This window comes from Phycodurus eques, chromosome 14, assembly GCF_024500275.1.
Source record: "Phycodurus eques isolate BA_2022a chromosome 14, UOR_Pequ_1.1, whole genome shotgun sequence".
In the NCBI taxonomy this organism is placed as follows: domain Eukaryota; kingdom Metazoa; phylum Chordata; class Actinopteri; order Syngnathiformes; family Syngnathidae; genus Phycodurus; species Phycodurus eques.
In genome coordinates, this window is record NC_084538.1 from 1912141 (window position 1) to 1931303 (window position 19163).

At 42.0% G+C, this 19163-nt stretch overlaps 2 protein-coding genes across 4 annotated transcripts; both read left to right on the forward strand.

Moving 5' to 3' along the window:
• Positions 1-1544: 1544 nt before the first annotated feature.
• On the forward strand, positions 1545-9135 carry mavs (mitochondrial antiviral signaling protein). 3 transcript variants are annotated; one of them, XM_061695987.1, is made up of 5 exons: positions 1545-1636; positions 2653-2775; positions 5082-5262; positions 5894-6372; positions 6826-9135. In XM_061695987.1, the coding sequence occupies exons 2-5, from the start codon at positions 2653-2655 to the stop codon at positions 7300-7302; spliced, it is 1260 nt and encodes a 419-aa protein (XP_061551971.1). In that variant the 5' UTR covers positions 1545-1636; the 3' UTR covers positions 7303-9135. The 3 variants fall into 3 exon arrangements, with proteins under 3 accessions (XP_061551971.1, XP_061551972.1, XP_061551973.1); XM_061695988.1 differs by lacking the exon at positions 1545-1636 and adding an exon at positions 1727-1950; XM_061695989.1 differs by lacking the exon at positions 1545-1636 and adding an exon at positions 1969-2047.
• Positions 9136-9931: 796 nt separating this feature from the next.
• On the forward strand, positions 9932-17186 carry pank2 (pantothenate kinase 2). The gene is made up of 7 exons (XM_061695986.1): positions 9932-10357; positions 11760-12112; positions 14231-14484; positions 14779-14955; positions 15740-15863; positions 16815-16940; positions 17031-17186. Exons 1-7 carry the CDS (start codon positions 10120-10122, stop codon positions 17079-17081), a joined length of 1323 nt encoding a protein of 440 aa, XP_061551970.1. The 5' UTR covers positions 9932-10119; the 3' UTR covers positions 17082-17186.
• Positions 17187-19163: the final 1977 nt, after the last annotated feature.

Here is a 19163-nt window from a genome sequence, read left to right on the forward strand (position 1 = left end):
CATAATCCTCCCTTAATTCATATCGCTGACGTTCATGCTGTGCAGATCATGGAGCATGTTTACGATGCTTGACTATGCTTACAGTGTGGGGGTGGCGCCATCACGCGGTGACGATCGAGTACTGCTGACATTTCGAGCAGGAAAGAGTTCGAAAATGCTATTTGCATGCCTGCTATTTTTTAATTTTTGTATTTATTTTTATACCATCTGCTATAATCATTTTCTGGGGTGAATTTAAAAACAAATATTAATTTCAATAAATATGTGATGTAATTATAGTTGATATTTTTGGTGCACTTTATTATTTTTCATTTCATTTTATTAAATGAGTAAACAATTAAGATTTTTAAACAAATGGAATTCATATCAATACATTTTTGTATTGTATGTGTTATTGAAATACATATGAATCCAGTATGTCACGTGACTTTAAAATTGTGTTTAACTTTCACATTTTATTTCAATGAGTTCACTCTAAAGGTTGAGTTCTGTATTTTTATTTAAAATATTTAGTATTTAAATACGATCATAATATTTCATATCGTTTTTTGGATTGTATTTTTATTTCATTTCAATTTTAATGATGTCTTTATAAAAGGTTGTATATTTAAACATATAGAACTCACACATTTTTATTGAATGTTTGACTTTGAGATATATGTAATTATATTGAATATATTTGGTTTAATTGTGTTTAAATGAGTTGAATATAAAAGGTTAAAATATTTTTCAAATATTTTTGAAACTCAAAAATCTATGTTTAAAGTAATTGCTGTAATATTTAATTCAGTGTTGAAAATAAATATGAATAAAATATTTGATATTATTTTTTTAATTCCATGCATTTTATTCCAAAGAGTTTGAAGATCCTAACGAGAATATGTTTTGGGGGCAAAAAAGGTTGGTGATATGTTTAAAAAAAAAAAAAAAAAAAAAAAAAAAAAGGTTTAAAACACATTTGAATAAGGTCACTATAAAAGGCGAAAATATTTTTCAACATACCCAACTAATGTAAAAACTTCCAATGTAATGATTCATATATTATTATAACGAGTCTTGACTGTAAAAAGTCAAGAAATGTGTTGTATATTTGGAACTTTTTTTTTTTTGCTTAGTTGTAATATTTGAGTGAGTTTTCAATCCATAATGTTTGAGATTTGTATTCGTTTAGTTTCAGTCTTGCTGGTTTGACTGAGGATCTAATTTCAAACTCGTGTTTGGTAAAACGCAATCTCATGCTCATTGAGCTCAAATACAACATCAATTCTTGTGCTTGTGTGTTTTGATGGTCTCCGTCGTTTTTGTGCTCGTGCGCGGATTATTTGGACGGGATTAAATGGAAGGCAGAAATCGAGATCAAATGTAATCCTGACGGCACAGCATCGCCATTGGATTAGGAGCCGTAAAGCCACGCCCTCTCCGGGGTTCCCCCTTCGCTCATTGGTCGGGGCGCCGACGGACGGCCCCTCGGACCAATGGGAAAGCCCAGCGGTCCGGGGGAGGGGGGGGGCGATGTGCTCGGAAAAAACAAGCGAGCGAGCGAGCGAGCGATTTGGGTTCCGTGTCGCTTTCCGTGCCGGATTTGGTCTTCAGGTGACACTCGCCGAGCAGCAGCAGCAGCCCGCGCACGCCGAAGGTCAGTTTGGACGACTTGATTTCTCCAATTTTTCGCGACGTGTGGTAACGCAAGGAAATGACGTCTCATTCCTGCGACGACGTACGTTGATCTGCGAAACCCGTCAAACTAGGAAGAAACACGGTTTGCTATCGGTGGGAGTTGTCAATCTGCGGTGTTGGGCATCGATCCTTTTGGGGGCTTATTTCCGTTCAAATAAAGAAGTTCTCGAGTGATAGTAAAACGAGAAGCGCGATCGGAGTATCGCAGAGGTCAAGCGTTGCCCTCGCTCGCGTCAAGGAGTTGACAGCCCTCGTCGCGCGCGCACTTCCTCGGTAATCTGCAAGCTGGCACGCAGACACACAAAAAAAGACACGCGAAGCTTTTTTTGACACGATGCGCCTTTCTAATCGGGGCGACACCTGAGCCCAGGTGAGCGCAGGCCAAACGCGATCCGCTTTTTTTTTGGCTGACATTTGGGATTGTTGAGTGCAAACAGAACCAAGTGGACACAACAGCCCAAAAAAAAACAATGGGAGGTTTCCACGAGGAGCTAAAGGTGGTTCATGAGTGACATATTTGCCTCGTTTCCCCTTCGCGCCTGCAATCCGCCACGAGTTCGACCTTGAGCATGTGTGCTAAACTCCCTCTTTATGATTCGGATGACTTTTAAAGTCCCTTTTTATCATTATGATTACTTTTAAAGTGAGTTTCAGTTTCTTCCTGTTCATCACATGCTCACTTTTACTTTCATTTTCACTTTAGAAGGCCCCAAAAGTGAAAAGTCACGGGGGGAGTGTGTTTAAACCTTTATGGCCTGAATAGGTTTTAACACTCGCAACAATCTAACATGTAAGTGTAAGTGTGTGACGTGCCCATTGTTAATAATAGGGTGTAAAAACCAAACTTTTTTGAGGCACCGATTACCCCGCATACAAAATCATGGAAGTCAAATCTCGACATTGTGTGATCTTCATCAGGAGGGAAACAATTGTCGTCCATTTGTCATTGTGTGTGTGTTTTTGTCCCCCCCGCAGATGTCGTTTGCCAGCGACAAGCTCTACGACGGCTACCTGCGCACCAACATGGGCGTCATCGTCACCGTCGTCCAAGTGCGAGAGATCGTGGTCCACTTGCCGTGTCTGACCGCTCACGACCGGGTGAGCGACGACCGCCTTCCGCGCCTTTCGCGATCGCGTCGTGACGAACGTTCGATTGCTTGCGGTGACTTGGAACAAGGAGTGCAAAATAACCTTGGGTAACGAGCCACATGCTGCTTCACCACATCGAAAGACATGATGATCTGACCGAATTGAGACAACAGTCATGGAAATGTACCAGTACATAACAAACAATTGTATGTTTGTCCTCACAAGGCGGCTCAATGTTTAGCAAATTAGCAAGCTGTCGACTTGGTGAAGCAGCATGTGGCTCGTTCCCCAAGGTTCCTCTCATACGCGTTGTTCCAAGTAACTGTATAAACAAATTGTATGTTTGTCATCACGAGCAGCTTGATGTTTAGCATATGAGCAGGCTGTGTACGTGATTGGATCATGTCTTCAGACACGGTGAAGCAGCATGTGACTCGAGGTTCATGTTAACTGTTTGAAGCAACTATGAACAATTGTATGTTTGTTATCACGAAACAGCGCCATGATTAGATTATGCCTTTAGTAGGACTCGACCGATTAATCGACCGACCGATTAATCGGTCGATATTGATTAAAAAAAAAATCAGTCGTCTGATTTTTTTTTTTTACCTTTTTTATGATTGTTTTTTTTAAATCAATCTTAATTTTATTCTGCCGAATATCGGAATCGGCATCGGCCTCAAAAAAGTGCATATCGGTCAGGCCTCGGCCTTTAGACTTGGTAAAGTAGCTTCAAAACAATTTTCCGCAATTTTCCGATTAATCGACCGACCGATTAATCGGTCGATATTGATAAAAAAAAAATCAGTCATCTGATTTTTTTTTTTTTTACCTTTTTTATGATTGTTTTTTTTAAATCAATCTTAATTTTATTCTGCCGAATATCGGAATCGGCATCGGCCTCAAAAAAGTGCATATCGGTCAGGCCTCGGCCTTTAGACTTGGTAAAGTAGCTTCAAAACAATTTTCCGCAATTTTCCGATTAATCGACCGACCGATTAATCGGTCGATATTGATAAAAAAAAAAAATCAGTCGTCTGATTTTTTTTTTTTACCTTTTTTATGATTGTTTTTTTTAAATCAATCTTAATTTTATTCTGCCGAATATCGGAATCGGCATCGGCCTCAAAAAAGTGCATATCGGTCAGGCCTCGGCCTTTAGACTTGGTAAAGTAGCTTCAAAACAATTTTCCGCAATTTTCCGATTAATCGACCGACCGATTAATCGGTCGATATTGATAAAAAAAAAAATCAGTCATCTGATTTTTTTTTTTTACCTTTTTTATGATTGTTTTTTTTAAATCAATCTTAATTTTATTCTGCCGAATATCGGAATCGGCATCGGCCTCAAAAAAGTGCATATCGGTCAGGCCTCGGCCTTTAGACTTGGTAAAGTAGCTTCAAAACAATTTTCCGCAATTTTCGGATTAATCGACTGACCGATTAATCGGTCGATATTGATTAAAAAAAAAATCAGTCATCTGATTTTTTTTTTTTACCTTTTTTATGATTGTTTTTTTTAAATCAATCTTAATTTTATTCTGCCGAATATCGGAATCGGCATCGGCCTCAAAAAAGTGCATATCGGTCAGGCCTCGGCCTTTAGACTTGGTAAAGTAGCTTCAAAACAATTTTCCGCAATTTTCCGATTAATCGACCGACCGAATAATCGGTCGATATTGATAAAAAAAAAATCAGTCATCTGATTTTTTTTTTTTTACCTTTTTTATGATTGTTTTTTTTAAATCAATCTTAATTTTATTCTGCCGAATATCGGAATCGGCATCGGCCTCAAAAAAGTGCATATCGGTCAGGCCTCGGCCTTTAGACTTGGTAAAGTAGCTTCAAAACAATTTTCCGCAATTTTCCGATTAATCGACCGACCGATTAATCGGTCGATATTGATAAAAAAAAAAATCAGTCGTCTGATTTTTTTTTTTTTTACCTTTTTTATGATTGTTTTTTTTAAATCAATCTTAATTTTATTCTGCCGAATATCGGAATCGGCATCGGCCTCAAAAAAGTGCATATCGGTCAGGCCTCGGCCTTTAGACTTGGTAAAGTAGCTTCAAAACAATTTTCCGCAATTTTCGGATTAATCGACCGACCGATTAATCGGTCGATATTGATAAAAAAAAAAATCAGTCATCTGATTTTTTTTTTTTACCTTTTTTATGATTGTTTTTTTTAAATCAATCTTAATTTTATTCTGCCGAATATCGGAATCGGCATCGGCCTCAAAAAAGTGCATATCGGTCAGGCCTCGGCCTTTAGACTTGGTAAAGTAGCTTCAAAACAATTTTCCGCGTTTGCAGGAGACCATCGAGGCAAAGCGCGAGATGTGCGGCAACTTCAACGGCATGGTGCAGCTGCTGGACTGCCTCAAGCGGCGGGAGAGCTGGCCCGAGCACTTCATCCGAGCTCTGGAAATGTGCGAGCACGGCGCCATCGCCGCCGAGGTCCGCGCCGAGTACGACAAGCTCAGAGGCGTCGGCGGTAAACGGGATTATTTGCTCATCTCTCCATCGTTATCGTGCAAGGTGGTGGTTGGTCGTCGCCGATAACTGATGCGTTATTTACTGTAAATGACACTGCGTTGCATGTGTTCCTGTTCAAGGCTTTCATAACTTTATTGATCATTTCCTGTCTTTCTGTTTTCATTGGCCAAGGTGATTATTATTTTTTTAACTTTGTGGTTTAGCTATAGACTTTCTAATTATTGCGCGAGGTAGTTGTCTTCATGAATAAAGTTCAAAGGTTATTTATATGACACTTACTGCACGTGGCAGGAGCGTGTGCGGGACATTCTTCCAATTGTGGATCATTTCGAGTCTTCATATTTCTATTGCTCAAGGGGTGTGCATCATTAATAACTGTCAAGCAGAGCGACGTCGCATTCTTTATATGGCACGTACATTTTACACACAGCCAGGATTTAAAAAATGTGGAATTTTTTTTACCGTGTGGATTATTTCTCGTTATTTATTTTCATTACGCAAGCTGGTGACGATCAATAATAATTGCCAAGAGGAGAGACGCGCCATGATAAATGATACGTACGTTGCGCCGACGTAGGACTTTTTCTCCAAGCGTGTGGATGAATTCGTCTTTGTTCACGATCGATTAGATTCCACCCGCGGCGTCCACCCGAGCCCGGCCCCCCCTCCCGCGCCCGAGGGTGCCGCTTCTCCGCCTTCCCCTCCTCGAGCCGACCCCGAGCCGGAGGTCCCGACTCCTGCGCCGCCGCCTGTGTCCCAGGCGCCACTCGCTACCGCCGCCCCTGAGGCCACGCCTCCGCAAGAAGCAGAGAGACCGGATCGGGATCACCTGGAACCGGAGGAAAACTCCGAATCCGACATCCAGGACGCCGAAGCGACGCCCGAAGAGGTTTCGTCCGGAAGCGTCGCACCGCCTCAGCCCGCTCAGGCCGCGGAACCGTGCGACGTCAGCGACAGCCCGCCGGAAAGTGCCGTCGACTCGGATGTGACCGGCGCCCCCCCGACCCCCGAGAAGCCCCCCGTTCAGGAAACCGACCCGCCTCTGGAAAAAGTCGTTCCTGCCGCTGTTATCCCGCCGCCTGATATTCCGGAGGCTCCGCCTACACAGGTGAGCGACAGAAGCCCCTTTGGTGCAGCCTAACCGTTACGCGACATAATCATTTTGTGACTTTGGAGCTCATAACAGAGATGGGCTGCAATTCTGTCATTCTGGGACAGCGGTGTGAAGTCTAACTTTTCCCACCCGATTATTTTATTACGGCACCGGCATGGAATTCGGGCACAAAGTCGACCGGGGAATTTGGTGACTTCGGAGGTCGTAACAGAGGTGGGACGCCCGCTGCCTGTGAATCAGAAAACGTCGAATTTCCGGGACGCGCTCCGGTGCCTCTCTCCCGCAAATCGGGGGGTCCACTGGAGAATCAAATCAAATCCATTCTCTCCATTGAAATGAAGTCAAATGCCATGAATCCATTCCAGCCCCAAAAAGTGTCACTATTTTATCGTATATAGCTTATTATATATAGCTCACGTTCTTCGTTGCTTCTTTCTCCAATTTCAGAACGTCGTCGAGAACTGTACGGCGACAGGAAGTACACCCGCGAGCGCCGCCACGGGCGACGCCGCCTCGGCGTGCCAGAGCCCGCCGCGCACACTCACCAGCGTCCTGCCGCGAGAGGATCCAAACCCCGCCGCCGCCAGATCCGGATCGGCGACGTACTCGGGTGACTCGGAGCGTCTGGAAATAAGCGAGGAGGAGGAAGACGAGGACGAGGACGAGGTCGAGGACGAGGTGCAGGTGAACACTCTGCACGTCTCCCAGCAGCCGTCCGTCCTCAACCTGGACGGCCAGCGCGTGGTCAACGGTGACGCCGCCAAAGAAGTCGCCTCCGTCCAGGAGCCCGCGTCGACGACTTTGTGCCCCGAGCCCGAGAAGCCGGCCCCTCGCCGCGCGCTGGCTGCCAACGCTAAGTACATGGCGACGGCGGTGGTAGTGGGCGCCTGCGCGCTGTTGGTGGCGTGGAAGTTGAAGCACTGAAGAGGAGCGCTTCCGCTTTAAGGCAGCGCTTCCCGACCTTTTTTTTTTTTTTTTTTTTTTCCACCCTTCGACTTTCGAAAAATCTCACGGCACACCGCCAAACGTAAAAATGTCTCAAAAAGTACATATACTAAAATAATGATGAGCTCGTCTTAATTTACTTTACTCAATGTGAAATATGGTTCTGTTAGAACACAAAAACTATAATTGTGTTGTCTGAATGGCAACAGGTGGCCGCACCGGTTAATTGTCCCTCCTGCCGTCTACTGGAAGAGCGTTTCGTTGTTCTGCCTGTCACTATATGTCACGGGCATATATAGATGAAGAAAAATACATTATATGTAGTCCATAAATAATTTTACAATCAATTCAAGTCCCTGTTAAGTGAAAATACATCTCTTTTGAATTAGACACAACGCAGAGTGTTGTTAACAACCCTGCCAAATTTGAAGGATTGAAAACATGCGAAGTGAGGCGTCTCCTCTCTGGAACGCTGCGAGCGTGTCTGCTGAATGCGCTGAAACCCTGCGCAACTGCCACCTGTCAATCAAATAGCTCTGCTACCAGCTGGAAAAATGAACGCTACTTGTCTTACATCTTTTGTTATTCGTCATGTTTGAGCCTCGGAAATGTATCCGCTTAAAGCCTCCACTGGCTGAAATATATCCCGCAGGGCTTTTCCAACCACAACAACGAGGCACTCTAAAGCGGCCACACCGGCACGAAGCCCCTGTCCACATTTTGGCTGTCATGTTGGACTTATATTTTGTTGTCGTTTTACTTTGCCCTTTGCTCTTCCGCCTTCTCGTGACGTGCAGTCATGAACGGCTGACAACGAGGCGCTCTAAAGCTGCCACTGGAGCCCGAAGTCCCGATCCACAACGCAGTCAAGTTAGGGACGTTGAGGGACAAAAAGAAAAACTGTCCCCCTCCTCGCTATTCCGCCTTTCTCTGTGTGATGTGCGCATCCTCAGCTGACAACGAGGCGCGCTCAAGCAGTGAACATGAAATTATATAATTTCTCTAATGTGCGCACAAATGTGCAGCAGCACAGTGGTCGGGAAGAGCTGCTTTAAGGAGACCGGCTTACAGGTGCCTTATTGTTATGAAAGGATGTGATGGTTTGAAGGCTCCATTTTTCAAAACGGTATGGAAAGTCAAAACTTTGTCGATCCTATTTTTTATTGATGTGAACATAACATTATTGTACTATGCTGGATACTCTAAATGGGCACGTTAAGACCACACTGTGATCATTTAAATGCCATGTTTTAATTTTATTTTATTTTTGTCATTTTGTTTTAGCGTTACTCTGTTCAGGCACGGGTGGGCAAACTTTAGTGCTCAAGCGCCTCATTTGATTTTGAAATGGGAGTTTGAAAAAAAAAACGAATTAAAATGTGTATTGAAAGTATGTACAGTTGTTTATTGTATAATACAGTAAACATGAATAGACACTTTATTCACTTTAAAGTCAAAGACAGAAATAATCTGTTTCAGAGTCAAATTTGCTAAAATTGTACAGGCACCGTTTGAAGTCGCATTTCTGACTGCTGTACAAGTGGAAAAAGAAGCGAACCACTGTTCATAGTCAAGCATAAAAACAAAACGGTCCAGCTTTGATATCGAGTGATTGTCATGGTCTGTTGTGGGGTCAAACTGTCGCCGTTGTAAAATCTTTTATGTTTTTCACCGCCATACAAGTGTGAAAACTATCAGAGCAGCGATGTTGCTTACCGGTGAATACATGTACAACAAAGTATGTGGAGTCCTGTAAGATAAGCCATTTTCTTGTAAATAGTGATGTGTGTATATAGTATGATAATAAAATTGTCACCCAAAAAATCTTGGTGATGGTCATATTTTGATGAGTTGTCGATTTTATTGATTAATTTGCGTTTGTCAGAGGTTTTTTTTTTTTTTTTTTTCCATTCTCGACCAAAAAAGATAAGATAAACAAGCAGACAAACAAAAGATATTGAAAAATAGTGTCCTTTTATAGAAAAAGAAATCAGCGAGGTTAATGGATAGTGCAGTTTTTTATTTTTATTTTATGTATTTTTTTTGGACTCAGAGACTGATTTATTTTATTCATCAAACGTAATCTTGTGTTTTGTTTTGCACAGTATATAGTTCCAAAGTTCTTTCCATAATGTAGCACTAATGGGCCAGCCATAAAATAAATGACTGAAACTGTGATGTTCAGTTTCATAAATGTAACATTTGTTATCAAAATCAAGAAATGGTGAAATATCGATGTTAGTTGGATATATTTTGTGTAGAGTGTTTTAAAATCCAATTCTCTGATTTTGGAAAGAAAATGTTAAAATCAACAAGCCCCGCCTTACTGTAATTAATATTCATACATTGAGGATTCCAGAAAAAAATTCCACCTGTTGTTATTTTTCTAGCTTTTCCGAAAGATTCTCTGATATGTTCGTTAGTTAAAAAAAAAAAAAAAAAAAGTGCTCAAACTATCAACACAATTTCTGTGTTCCTACGCTTTTAGTCGTCGGAACTTGTAGCTTTCTATCGTTAAACAACAAAGGGCGTGCCTTGGGACATGTATCGGGTTGTGATTGGCTCCTGAGCCGTCACTCATCTTATGACCACGCCCACCTGACAAAGAACACAGGACAAGGAAGGAAAGCGACAACTTCATTTGGCTAGTTAGCTGGGGAATTAGCATCTTCTTCTTCCTCGACCTTTTCGCCCCCACCGACACATCCCGAACCCCCCGCCCCTCATTGACCATACCAACCGCATCAATGTCGTAAATTGGCCCACTCTTTAGTTTTAAAATTGTTTTTTTCTTTAATGGCGTCCAACGGCCACCGCCACCAGCGCAACGATGACAGCGCGGACGACGAGGACGAAACGCCCACGAAGAAGCAGCCGCGCTCCGACAAAGACGCGCCCGGCTCAGGCTGTCTTCTCCGGAGCGAGGCCGACAAGGAGGCGGCGGCCGCGCCGACCGGACGTGCCTCGTCGCCCCGCCACGCCTCCGACTCGACCCCGAGGCTTCGCAGCGACGCCGTGAAGAAGAGCAGGCCGCGTGAGTGTTGTCGTGGTGCCCTTCAAACAAACAAGCAAGCAAGCATATATTTTACTTGAAAGAAGCCTTTTCATATCTTAGTAGGAAAGACTTGACATTGAAATGATTTAATATTGTAGTATTTGAAAATTAGTTAGGCACGTATGAATGAATGAATGGAAAATGTCGGTGTAATTTCACGGGCTTTGTATCGTTAGTGATACACACATAATGGCTGACATAGTATTTGTGTTCTGGACCTTTGTAGTCGGGTGCTCTTTTGCAACAAGATGGCGTTGGCGCTACACACCGTCCCTCTGATGATGGTGGGGATGGGGATGATGATGATGATGCTGATGCTGATGCTGCTCTGTTGGAGTGTGGATGAAGCTGCCTGCCGTCAGGCTCATCATCATCATCATCATCATCACATAGTTGCTATCCAAGCAGCAAGTGGACACTTCATTAAGTACACCCTCACCATTGGAATCAATACAAAAACATAATTGTTAATTGGTGTTTAGTTGTCCCGTCACTATTGTGGGGCATATTGTCGTCCCAAACAACACCGCTGACTATTACAAATCTTAACATGTATGAACCCTGTATTTTTGATATGGGCACTATTGTATATGAGTAGACGTGTGGTTTGCTCGCTACATACATTGCTGCTGACTATTGTTGCTTTTTGTTCACATTTGCAAATATAGGAAAGCGTAATACTTTATAGTGTTACGTTGATGTTTTTTGCTCATTCATTGTCAAGCGCTTCTATGTAGACTTTTTGACAAAACAGTGCTGCTGACTATTGTTGCTCCTTTGAGATCCCAATCAATATAGTATGTCTAGTGTACTATTGTGTTTTATAGAGACTCTTGACGCATGTGTGGTTTGTATGCCACGCTCCATGCCACTGACTATTCTTGCTGCTTTTTGGTCTGTTCACATCTACGTAAACAGTATAGTATACAGTAGTTTTGTCTTTCTCATTCAATATGGTCCACACACATATATATATATATATATATATATATATATATATATATATATATATATATGACCAACCAATGCCGCTGACTATTGTTGCTGCTTTTGGTTCACGACTGTAAATATAGTTTTATATAGTATAGTGTTCTTATTGTCTGTTATTCTCATTCATTCTTAACAGTTTATATTTCTATTTGTTGACAAAACAATGCCGCTGACTACTGTTGCTGCTTTTTATTCACACTCAAATCAGCATATTAGTTATGCATAGTGTAGTATAGTGTTCGGTCGCATTTGCTGATACATGGTTGATTTATTCATTAGTTTGGTATGTAAATCGCTGCTGACTATTCTTGGTGCTGCTCATTGACTTCTGTACGGCTAGTATATTTGTTTGTGCACAGGTTGACCTTTAAAATGCACTTTCCGAACTTAGCGTTCCCGTGGTTCGGCATGGACATCGGCGGCACGCTGGTGAAGCTGGTGTACTTCGAGCCCCGCGACATCACGGCGGAGGAGGAGCAGGAGGAGGTGGAGAACCTGAAGAGCATCCGCCGCTACCTGACGTCCAACACGGCGTACGGCACTACGGGCATCCGCGACGTGCACCTGGAGTTGCAGGAGCTGACGCTGTGCGGCCGCACGGGCAACCTGCACTTCATCCGCTTCCCCACGCACGACCTGCCCGCCTTCCTGCAGATGGGCCGCAATAAGCACTTCTCCAGCCTGCACACCAGCCTCTGCGCCACCGGCGGCGGCGCCTACAAGTTTGAGGCCGACTTTCGCACGGTGCGGTTGCCAACAGTGGTTTTTAAAAATGATTATTATCATTATTATTATTTATTTGTTGCAGCAAGATTTGGATTTACTGCTGTGCTGCAAATCAGTGACGTAAAATATCTAATAGCAAACATGTTTATGAATAACTAGACGTGACACCGATCTTATCGGCATCGGCCGATAATTAGCATTTTATGCTGATCGGCTTTCATGTCATAATTCGCCTAATCGGCTCCGCCAAAGACATTTGCTTCGCGTCGCCATCGTGCACAGTATATTTGAATCCAAAAGCTAGTTTATTTTTAGCCTTGTCCCGTGTCTTTTGACGTAGTCCTGTAAATATCTGACGGCCAATAAAATAAAAAATAAACATGTCGGCGGTGTGGGAGAGACAACACGTAATGCCGGATCAGACTACAAGACAAATTAGCTGTTTCACGATTGCACTATGTCAGACTACTGCAATAAAATCTTGTACTCCGATACCACCGCATCCAGTTTTTTACGATCACTGGACTTCATTGTGTCATCGCAAACGCGACCGGATACACTCGTTACCATGGCGACGACAACAAGAGTGGATCGCGCCGACTGTATTCTAAAGACAAAATGGGGAAAAACGTGTGTTGGTGGTCACCGGTGCTCAGGACAGGAGAGGACGTTCGTTTAAGGCTCGCTTGAGGTACGTTCACGTACTTGGAATACGATACGGCTCGTAAGCAGGCAACACAAACGTTATGTAGCCTGGCAAGCTAGTGGTACCACGAACGGTTGGACGTAAACATGCCGCCGTTCTGTCGAATCATGCTCTAAAGTTTTGGTGTGGGTGAAGTCATTGAATTAAAACTAAAGTATTTGAATTACAGTAAGTTAGCACCCATTATTTCTGTCACGTTTTAATGTTGGTTTGACCTGACCGATTAGAATACACGAACTGACTAGAGCGGTGATTTCCAACCTTTATGGAGCCAAGGAACATATTTTTCAATTGAAAAATCTCACGGCACACCAACAAACAAACAATGGCACAAAAAGTGGATCCATTAATGACTGTATTGACTTCCTGCCATCTTTCATTTGTTGTGTCTGTCACTGTGCCTCACTGGCATAAATAGAGGAACAAAGGTACATTGTAAATATAGTTTTTGGAGCAAAATAAGTACACAAGTATATACAGTCGACGAACAGGTCATTTAAATAGACACATTCCTCCATCTTGTGGTCGGTTTTCGTTTTTTTAAACTCGCTGATTGGTGATCGGCCACAAAAATCCTGATTGTGTAAAGCCTATTAATAACATATGTGAATGATTTTAAATTACATTATTTTGAATCAGAATTAATTCAACAGTTGCTCTAACATAGCTACTGAAGTTTTATTAACTGTATGAAATGTATTTATGATGTCATAATGTTTTTATGTATTTATGATTCAATCATGTAGTTGCTTAAACATATTAAAAGGAAAAAATATATATATAATTAAAATATATTTTTTATTTTATATGGATACAATAATATACATAATTCTGAATAAGAACATACTAGTATAAAAGACAAATATTTACCTTTAATACGTAAATTGTATATGATTTTGAATTATAATGAATTAAAGGAATTCTTAACTAATTTGGTCATATTTATTTTTCAAATAATTTGCTCAACATTAAATATGAACATGAAAGTATCCATATAACTGTATGTAAATGTAAAACACAAAGCAATACAGACTTGTTAACTCATGATTTAGCTATTGATGTTATTTTTCAAATTTGTTCATAATAAAAACTGTGAGATATAAAATGGGGAAAAATATGAGATTATTTTAACCAATTAAATTAGCTATTAATTTTGTATTAAAATATGTAACAATTTTAATTTTATAAAGTCAATAATTGATGGCGTATGTCAATTGACGACATTGCGTTTCATAAAACTTAAATGTTGATGCATACCACAATCCTTTATAGAAAAGACCATGGAAATTTTCTGCAAGAAATATTAAAGGTGACATGATGGACAAAAAAAAAAGACGACGTGATGTCATGACATCCCAGAACATCAAAGCAGAGCCACGTCTTTGCGTAACATCTACGGACGTCACGTGATCTCTTTCCCGCCGCTCCAGATGGCCGACCTGCAGCTGCACAAGCTGGACGAGCTGGACTGCCTGATCCGCGGCGTGCTCTACATCGACGCCGTGGTCTCCGGGGGTCCCTCCGAGTGCTACTACTTCGAGAATCCCACTGAGCCGGAACGCTGCGTGCAGCGGCCGTACGCGCTGGAGAACCCGTACCCGCTGCTGCTGGTCAACATCGGCTCCGGCGTCAGCATCCTGGCCGTCTACTCGGAGAACGACTACAAGCGCGTCACCGGGACCAGGTCATTTGGTGGTCTTGCTTTGCTTATTGTGTTTCATTGTGCTTTCTGTATAAAATTGTAAACACACAGAATCGGACATTAATTTCATTTGATGACCTCTATCGGGATTTAAAATGTGTCCATATCACTTCGCACTAGGAGCGCGTCGGTAGATGTGCGGCGCTCAATCGCTTGGTGTGAGGCCATGAGTTGGCAACTAATTTTTTATCGCGGCCGTCCACTTCATCCGTGACATAGGTGAAAATAGGGACGCCATCTGTCCAACGTGGTAGGTAACGGTGTGTGTATTTTCAGCCTGGGCGGGGGGACGTTTCTGGGCCTGTGCTGCCTGCTGACGGGCTGCTCCACCTTCGAGGAGGCTCTGGAAATGGCGTCGCAGGGGGAGAGCACCCGCGTGGACAAACTGGTGAGGGACATCTACGGCGGCGACTACGAGCGCTTCGGCCTGCCGGGCTGGGCCGTGGCCTCCAGGTACGCGCTTGTTGGGAAACCCGGTTATTGTGATACTTTGCCAGTGGTAACATTACGGTATGACGATAAACCATCAGCTACCATATTTTGCCTGAAGAAGGAAATGCATGTACAACCCCAATTCCAATGAGGTTGGAGCATACGAGCAAAGAAAAAAGAAAAACAGTTAAATTCGTAATGTTCTAACTTTTTTCGTGAAAAAATTGAATTTTACTCTAGTTGTATTGCAACTTATTTCTCAAGAATACCACTTGTAAGATTACATTTTGTATCCGACAAATACGACTTTATTATAAGATTCTTGGGTGACTCTTTATCTTGAAAAATTACATCATTCTCGTAACATTGCAATTTTTAACCAAAAAATAAGGACTATTTCTCAAACACGTGACTAGGAAAAAAAAGTTAGGGCTTTGTTCTTGTTTAAAAAAAAAAAAGAAATTAGGTTAGGTTAACGAACAGTTAGGTCGTGAGTCCTAATATTGTTTTTTTTTTATCCAAAATGTTATTTTAAAAATTACAATTTCTTGTAACATTCAGACTTTAAAAAAAAATGCAATTTTATTCTTGAGACTGTAGCGTGACTTTTTTTTTTTTATCAGAAAAACTAACAACTTTATTCCCACCTCGTCTTGAAAGATTATTCTTGCAATATTGTGACTTTCATTTCGTATTATACCATTTTACTGAATAATATGATTTTCTCGAACAAATATTGCTTTATTTCCGTTGGGTTACGTTTTGCCCCCCCCCCCCCCCCCCCCCTTATTCCTGGCCCCAATAGTTTTGGCAACATGATGTCCAAAGACAAGCGTGAGTCGGTGTCCAAGGAGGACCTGGCCAGGGCCACGCTGGTCACCATCACCAACAACATCGGCTCCATCACGCGCATGTGTGCGCTCAACGAGGTGAGTGAAGACGCTTGACGGCACGGAGCGCAAACTTCTGCTGCCCTCGGGAAAGCGCCGACGTGCGTCCTGCGTGCGTTCAGCCTCTTTACGGTGCTGCCTTGTGGCGTCTTGATCAAGCAGCATTGTACAGGGCTGTGAAGGCGCCAGGTTTGTCTTCAACCGACTAACTTGCCGACTCAATGCTAGTTGGCATTAATACATGTTGCTACCCGCTCGTTGTATCTATAGTCAGTAATCAAAAATGCCTGCTACTGTTGTCATCCAATATTTAGCCCATGTCACCCACTAAAAAATAAAAAGACTAAAACATTTCAATGAACAGAAGCCCAAAAAAAAAAGGGTTCGGGAAACTTGCCTTTTTTTTTTTTTCCCCTGGGACAATACCACTATAAAAAGGATTTTCTTTTTTGTTTTATATTGTGACCTTCCCAAAAAGTGTGACTTGAGCATTTTTCTCACAAAAAGTACCGTAAATGATTTGATTCTCAGAATTTTGTAACATTTTACTTATTTGTGTAATATTGTGACTTATTTCTTTAAAAATGACTACTTGTAATGTGAATTTCTATTTATTTATTCCCCCCCCCCCACAAATTCTATTTAAGTCTCATGATATTGTGACTGCCCCCCCAAAAATATTTTTTGTTTTTCATACTATTGCATCTTTTTGGGAAAAACTACTATGTTATTCTTGTAATAGACGTAATGGACTTTGCTGATACTGCGAGCTTATTTTTGTAATATTGGGTCTTTTTTTTCTTTTTCTCCTTCTTCTCCAAACATAAAACTCAAGCAGGAAAGTCTGCCATTTTGTTTCCAAATCGGAATTTTGTACCACTTTGTTGGAATTGTCCTTTAAGAAACTCCTCCAATGAGATTTATCCAGTCATTCCCAAATGTAAACAAGCTTTGGAATTGTGCTTTCCCGACCTCTCCCAACCACCCAAGAACATCGAGCGTGTGGTTTTTGTGGGCAACTTCCTGCGCGTCAACACGCTGTCCATGAAGCTGCTGGCCTACGCCATGGACTACTGGTCCAAAGGTCAACTCAAAGCGCTCTTCTTGCGCCACGAGGTCAGCAAATGCAACAAGAAAAGCAACATTGTTGATATTTGGCTTTATCTGGTTATTATTCGGGTTTTTTTAATCTTATTTTTTTTGCAGGGTTATTTTGGAGCCGTCGGAGCTCTGCTGGAGCTGCTGCATCCGTCCTGAAGCGGCCAACGGAGAAAAACATCTCAGACGGCGTCAAGCTGCTGCAAAGCAAAAGAAAATGTTGAACTTTAAAAAAAAAAAATTACGGTCCAGGATCATGACGCTCTTTCTCTGTGCTTTCAGGACGCCGGTGTGTCCGCTTGCAAAAAAGAGATGACAGTCACCACGTTGGCCTGAAAACGCGCAAAAAGTAGCACTGATACCATTTTTTTGTGGCTCATTTCACCTTCATTCGGTTTAGGAAGTATTTAAACACGGGACCTGGTGTTCGGTCCACGAAACAACCTCCCAAAAAAGACAAAAACAATCAACGTAATGCTAGATATGCAAATCAGAATACTATATTCCTCCAATAAATGACTGTACCTCAATAGACGCCTCTCGAATAGATAGAAATTGTCATCTCACATTTTTGCAACAGCTGAGCTCTGTTGCTAACCAAAACAGTTGCAGGCACAGTGGCAATTAGCGTTGCAGTGCTTGCGCCACGTTGTTGCGTGCGTTCATATTTATGTTACGCCAAAAAATAAACCCCTCTCCCCAAATAGACACCTCCTAAGCGGCGAGTAAACATTATCTCGCTGGGAAGTAACTGAGCCCATTTGAACTCGGTTGCCAACCAAAACAGCTGCGGACACAGCGACAATTAGCATTCCAGTGATTGTGCACATCCATGTTTATTGTTACGCCAACAAATAAACGCCTTGACCCAAATAGACTCCTCCCCAAAAAGCTAGAAACCGTAATTATCTCACTAAAAAGTTAACTTTGATCTCTGTTCACCTCAAAAACTCACAATCTTACCAAGAATATTTCTGATTTCTGGTCAGAACTCATTAGAACAAGACTCATCACCTAAAAACTTGTTTCAAGACAATTTTCACTTTTTTCAAGCAAAGTTTCACTTGAAATAAGTACAGAAAACAATTATCAGTGTAATTAAAAAAAAAAAAGTAGTCCACTTTTTTTTTTTTTTTTTTTAATTGTCTATAAACAAGTTACGTTTTAGGTGATGAGTCTAAATTTAAATGTAATCAGAGTAGATATGAGTAGAAATAAAGACTAATATTCTTCGTAAGATTTTGAGTTTTTGCAGTGTTGCTAACCACGGCAACCTCAGAGACGACGTTTTCGGCGTTCCAGTCATCACTGCATGTTTATGCGATGCTAACAAATAAAGTCTTCGAACCGAAAGATACCTCCCAAAACGGCTCGTAACTGTCAATAAGCGGTTAGCGGCTGAGCCCATTTGTGCTCTGTTGCTAACCGAAACAGCAACGGAGGCGGCAGCGGCCCCGTACGTAACAGATGCCGTCGGTTTGAGCAATTAAACACGCCTACCCTAAATAGGTGCCTTCCCGACACGAGTAACTGCAACTAGTTTCTATCGTTCACACACGGTTCTGAGCCCGTTTTCTGACTGTTGCTAACCAAAACAGCAGCAGATAAAGCAAATAAACGCCTCTAACCAAATACCGCCCCCTCCCCAAACGTAATAGCTGTTACGAGTTAACTGCCGAAGCGATTAAAACCGTTGCTAACCAAAACAGAAGCACTACCGAAAGTCTTTCAGATGAATGAAGGTTTTGTTGTGAATGCGTTACGACGGTTAGAGTTGTGTGCGTCCATGTTAACGTTCCGGTACTTCCTCAGTCTACCAATTTGGTCTTAAATCGTCGTCGGGCTCGTTTTTCTCCACGAGGACAGTAACACACGTTTGGGTTTTGTGTACGTGCGTGGTCCTGTAAAGGTCAGCGAATGATGAAGTGCCTGCCATGCCTGCCAACAATCGTTTTTATACTGTGACTTTTAAGAGGGGAAAAAAAGCTTTTTTGTTTTTTCCTGTTTCAGGTTTTTTATTGAAGTGTGAGCATTCCAATAAACAACAATAAACAACTGGTGACACACATTTTTTCTTCGAGCTGAAAATATGCTCACCACTACAAAGGGGTATGAAAAACATTCTACTACAGGAAGTCGTAATCCTAGGAGAATAAAATGGTTTTTTTCCCTTGATACATTTCAAATGTATTCTGTAAATGAAACATGACTTGCAAGAGGATGACAATCAAAAATATACGG

What these genes read in the sequence shown, in the direction of transcription:
- mavs (XM_061695987.1), top strand. Translation starts at nt 2,653, where the DNA reads ATGTCGTTTGCCAGCGACAAGCTCTACGACGGCTACCTGCGCACCAAC. An exon ending in GTCTGACCGCTCACGACCGG is followed by an intron (nt 2,776 to 5,081) that starts GTGAGCGACGAC and finishes CCGCGTTTGCAG; the next exon opens with GAGACCATCGAGGCAAAGCG. An exon ending in CGGAGGCTCCGCCTACACAG is followed by an intron (nt 6,373 to 6,825) that starts GTGAGCGACAGA and finishes CTCCAATTTCAG; the next exon opens with AACGTCGTCGAGAACTGTAC.
- pank2 (XM_061695986.1), top strand. Translation starts at nt 10,120, where the DNA reads ATGGCGTCCAACGGCCACCGCCACCAGCGCAACGATGACAGCGCGGAC. An exon ending in CGTGAAGAAGAGCAGGCCGC is followed by an intron (nt 10,358 to 11,759) that starts GTGAGTGTTGTC and finishes TTCCGAACTTAG; the next exon opens with CGTTCCCGTGGTTCGGCATG. An exon ending in GCATGTGTGCGCTCAACGAG is followed by an intron (nt 15,864 to 16,814) that starts GTGAGTGAAGAC and finishes CAACCACCCAAG; the next exon opens with AACATCGAGCGTGTGGTTTT.